This window comes from Mustela nigripes, chromosome 11, assembly GCF_022355385.1.
Source record: "Mustela nigripes isolate SB6536 chromosome 11, MUSNIG.SB6536, whole genome shotgun sequence".
Lineage (NCBI taxonomy): Eukaryota > Metazoa > Chordata > Mammalia > Carnivora > Mustelidae > Mustela > Mustela nigripes.
The window spans coordinates 39,104,272-39,108,062 of NC_081567.1; the positions used below are offsets into that span (position 1 = coordinate 39,104,272).

Consider the following 3,791-nt stretch of genomic DNA (forward strand, 5'->3'; position numbering starts at 1 on the left):
TTTTGTTTGTGTTTACGTCGGATGCATTAGGCTCAGACTGCTCCTGGACATGTTCGGTATCAGAGCAGTTGTGTGGATGGGGTGTCTGCTTGATCCTGGCCGTCAGGAGCTCCTTCCCCAGACCCCCGCCCCAGGAGATTCAGAGGGAGGCACTAACTTGGCTGGGGCAACGTTTCCTGCAGACTGAGCCTCAAGGGGAAGGAAGGAAGAGAAGGTCCTCGGGGTCCCTACCTCTGACCTCCCGCCAGGAACTTGACCCTTGGCCTCGTGCCTGCATCTGTCTGCAAAAGAGCCGAGGAGTGCAGGGAGCGGCTCCCAGCGGGAGGGCACGGAGGGAGGATGGAGGAGTGGTGAATGCAAACGTGCTTTGTGAACGGTGTGGCACAGCGGGTGTGTTGAAAACGAACTGCACCCAGAAAACCTCCTTCCTCGCAGCTCCCACTTGCCACCTCCCCCCATTTCCCCACCATAGGAGGGGAATTGTTCTGTTCAAGGTTTAGGGATCCACACCCTGTCCAGACTCGGGATTGTCAACCCGGGAACCGTCCCCATTTGAGAGTTCCTGGCCCCTCTTCCCTTGTGCGCAAAGGTCTGGGATCGCGCCCTAAGATTCCGGGGGGCTTCACATCCGACCTGGAGCTTTCTGGCCAGGCACAATAACCTCAGCCTACCCGCTCCCCAAAGACCACACAAGCGCACGGTCCCTCCGTTGGAGCCTGTTTATTGACATGCAGAGACGGGAGCCCGCGGGGCGGGGGACTCAACGATACTTCTCGGTCAGCACCACCGACACGCCCGTCAAGAATTTATCCCACGCCGCCTGCATTTCTACGGTGAACTCGCCCTGCAGGTGGGAGGCCAGCACCACCTGGAAACACTGGATCAGCAGCTGCGGGAGAAGGGGCGGATGAAGGGGCGCTGCCTCTGCCGATTCCCTCTCCAGCCCCAACCCCGGCTGCGCGCGCGCGCGAACCCTACGAGGGCCCGGGCGGGCTCACAGGGAAGTTGGAGGGGTCCACGCGGAGCACTTGCGCGTGCAGGTCGGCGAGCGGACTCAGGGCGGCGCGCAGGTTGTCCATGTGTCGCACAGCCACGCCGACCGCCTCGAGCATGCGTTGTCCGTGGGTCAGCAGCTGAGTCTCGTCAGGGCAGAAGCCCAGGTGCTTGAAGTAGACCTTGGTGCTGGGGTAGACCGTGAAGAGCCTGACGGAGCAGGTGGGTGAGTTAGGAGGGCGGCCACGTGGGGTCCTTCCTGCGCCTGCACTACCTAGACACCCGGAAATCCCCCGTCTCGGCCCCTCCTCCGACTCAGGCTCCAACCCACTGGCACCGCCCCCCTGTGATCCTGGAAACTCCGCCTCAACCCACCTGAGCAGCAGCTCCGCCCCAAAAGACGCCTCGTGGCCGGCGATCAGGTCCCAGACCTGCGCGACCTGGGCGCGCTCTTGGGCGCTGAGCATGGCGCTGGCGGGGCGTGCTCTGGGGGCCCCTGCCGCCGCGCCGGCCTCCTTATAGCCTCCCCACACCCCAGGCGCCCCGCCTGCCCTTATCTGCGGGACGGCGGCCGGAGCGCGGGGACCCTCGGCCGGCGCCGGGAAGCGTCTCCAGGCTGGGTCCCTGTGGCCGCGGAGGCCGCCGCCCGGGGCGGGGGGTGTTCCCGCAGGGACTCACGCGCTGTGCGTGAGCGCTTTTGCTGCAGACATCAGCAGGACCTGGAATAACCCCCGCGCGGGCAAAGTGAGGGCCTGTCCCGGAGACAGCCCGTGGGAGGACGCGTGAAAGAGCGCAGCGCAGGGACGGGGCGGGGGCGGGCGTCCTATCATGGGGCCCCGCAGCGCGGGAGCTGTGACAGCAGGCTTGGAGGAAAAGCCCCCGGAGGGTGCACACGCCCGCAGCACGCAGAGTAAAGCAACCGTTGGGCGATTGGGGCTGCAGGAGCGGAGCAAAGTCCTCTCTGGCCTGAGAACCGCATGGGCCCGCCTGCGCTGCTTTGCCGCTCCCCCACTCGGGTGCGTAGGCCCAAGGATCGCCCCAGACCACCCTTGCGGTGGCCTTCAAGCCGGTGGTGACCCTGGGGTCGGCCGCATTCCTGCCGCTCCCGCTTTCTCTCACTCCCCTATTTCCCGCCAATACTGAGAACACAAGAGCCACTTCCTCCTCATCCATTTATTGGAGAATCCGTGGAGGAATTAGGGAAGTTCGGGGCAGGGAAGGGGCGGCAGCCCGCCCTCCGTTGGGCGGCTGCGCTCAGCGGTACTTCTCGGTCAGGACGCACGACACGATGGACAGGAACTTGTCCCAGGCGGTGTGGGCGTCCGCGGTGAAGTCGGCGGGGAAGTGCGAGGCCACGGTGACCAGCAGACAGTGCGACAGGAGCTGAGGGGCGGGAGCGCGGCCCCGTGAGCGCCGGTGCGGGCGCGGGTGCGGTGGGGCGCGGGGAACGGAGCTTCCGCCCGCGCCCCTCGCCCCACCCCAGGGGACCCCAGCCCCGCGCCCACCTTGAAGTTGACCGGGTCCACGCGCAGAATGTAGGCGTGCAGCTCGCTCAGCTTGGCCAGGGCGCCCCCGATGTTGTCGATGCTCTTGACCGCCTCGCCCAGCGCGGCCACCACCTTGGCGCCGTGCACGCGCAGGTGCGCCGAGCCTGGGTGCAGGTCGAAGTGCGGGAAGTAGGTCTTGGTCTGGGGGTAGCTGGCGAAGAGCCTGCGGGCGGGGGCGACAGGCACACCTGGTGAGGCCAGCGCGCGAGTGCGCCTCGGGCGCAAAACTTACCCAGCGTTGAAAAGGCCAGCGGCCTGGAGAAGTCATACTTGAAGGCAGCACTTGAAGACATAAACATTAAGGCAAACCACTCCCGTTGAATACGATGTTGTAATTTTACACAAGGACGGGATCCCCATTGCCGCTTCCCCTCTTACCCCAGGCGCAGACAGGGCGCGGTGGAATCCCGCCCTCACCATCCCCTCGCTGGGCAACCCGTTCATTGCTTCACTGATTCCTTCCAGCCATGTTTGTGGACACCTGGGCGCTGGGCCCAGCACAAAAGACAGTCTCACAGCCACACGCCCTCTCCATCCACCTCCTCTTCCTGCTCCCTGAGTGTCGTCCCCCTCCTCCCTGGTCCCTCCGTGCTGGGCCCTGTCCTCCCTAACCCCACACTGTGCCCTACCTGGCTCTGTGCCAGCCCACGGGGCGCCCCCTCACCTCTCCAGGGCCTGGGTGCCAATGGCTTCGGCCTGGGTGGAGATCTTGTCCCACATGGACAGGATGACGGTCCTCTCGGCTTTGGTCAGAGACATGGTGGTAGCGGAGCTGGGCGTGCTCAGGACTAGCCTCTGTGGGGTCACCCCCCAGGATCCCTTTATACACAGGGAGGCTGGGTGGGGGCCAGGCTGTGGCCGTTGGTCTGGAGAGGACAGGGCTGTGGGGGTGGGGTCTCTTATCAGACCCAGCGAGGTTGGGTGGTCAGGGCCTGGTGGCCTGGCCCCTGAGGGGCTCTCACTCCAACCTCCCCAACTGGGCCACAGCTAGGGTCCACGTTGCAGGGAGATAGGGGCCAAGCCTGGGTGGAGAGTCCACATGTCAGCCCAGCCCTTGGACTGGCCTCCACAGCCCTTGTTCCTGACCCTCTGTCCTTGTGGTAGAAGGTGACCTAGAATGCCTCAGGCTCTCACAGAAGCACTCCCCCTCCTTCCTGTGCTGGCACCTCTGCACTGCCGCCTCCTTTACAGTTTGTGGAGGACTGAACCAATGTCCATGGTGGGAAACTGAGGCCAGCTGTCACAGGGTGT

General features: G+C 65.0%; 2 protein-coding genes across 2 annotated transcripts; both read right to left on the bottom strand.

The window, feature by feature from the left end:
* Positions 1 to 704: 704 nt before the first annotated feature.
* Positions 705 to 1,508, bottom strand: HBM (hemoglobin subunit mu). The gene is made up of 3 exons (XM_059415862.1): positions 1,369 to 1,508; positions 999 to 1,203; positions 705 to 889 (listed from the first exon to the last, which is right to left on the bottom strand). Exons 1-3 carry the CDS (start codon positions 1,458 to 1,460, stop codon positions 761 to 763), a joined length of 426 nt encoding a protein of 141 aa, XP_059271845.1. The 5' UTR covers positions 1,461 to 1,508; the 3' UTR covers positions 705 to 760.
* Positions 1,509 to 1,607: 99 nt separating this feature from the next.
* On the bottom strand, positions 1,608 to 3,583 carry LOC132027104 (hemoglobin subunit zeta). The gene is made up of 3 exons (XM_059415861.1): positions 3,205 to 3,583; positions 2,499 to 2,703; positions 1,608 to 2,376 (listed from the first exon to the last, which is right to left on the bottom strand). Exons 1-3 carry the CDS (start codon positions 3,297 to 3,299, stop codon positions 2,248 to 2,250), a joined length of 429 nt encoding a protein of 142 aa, XP_059271844.1. The 5' UTR covers positions 3,300 to 3,583; the 3' UTR covers positions 1,608 to 2,247.
* Between the last annotated feature and the right edge of the window lie 208 nt (positions 3,584 to 3,791).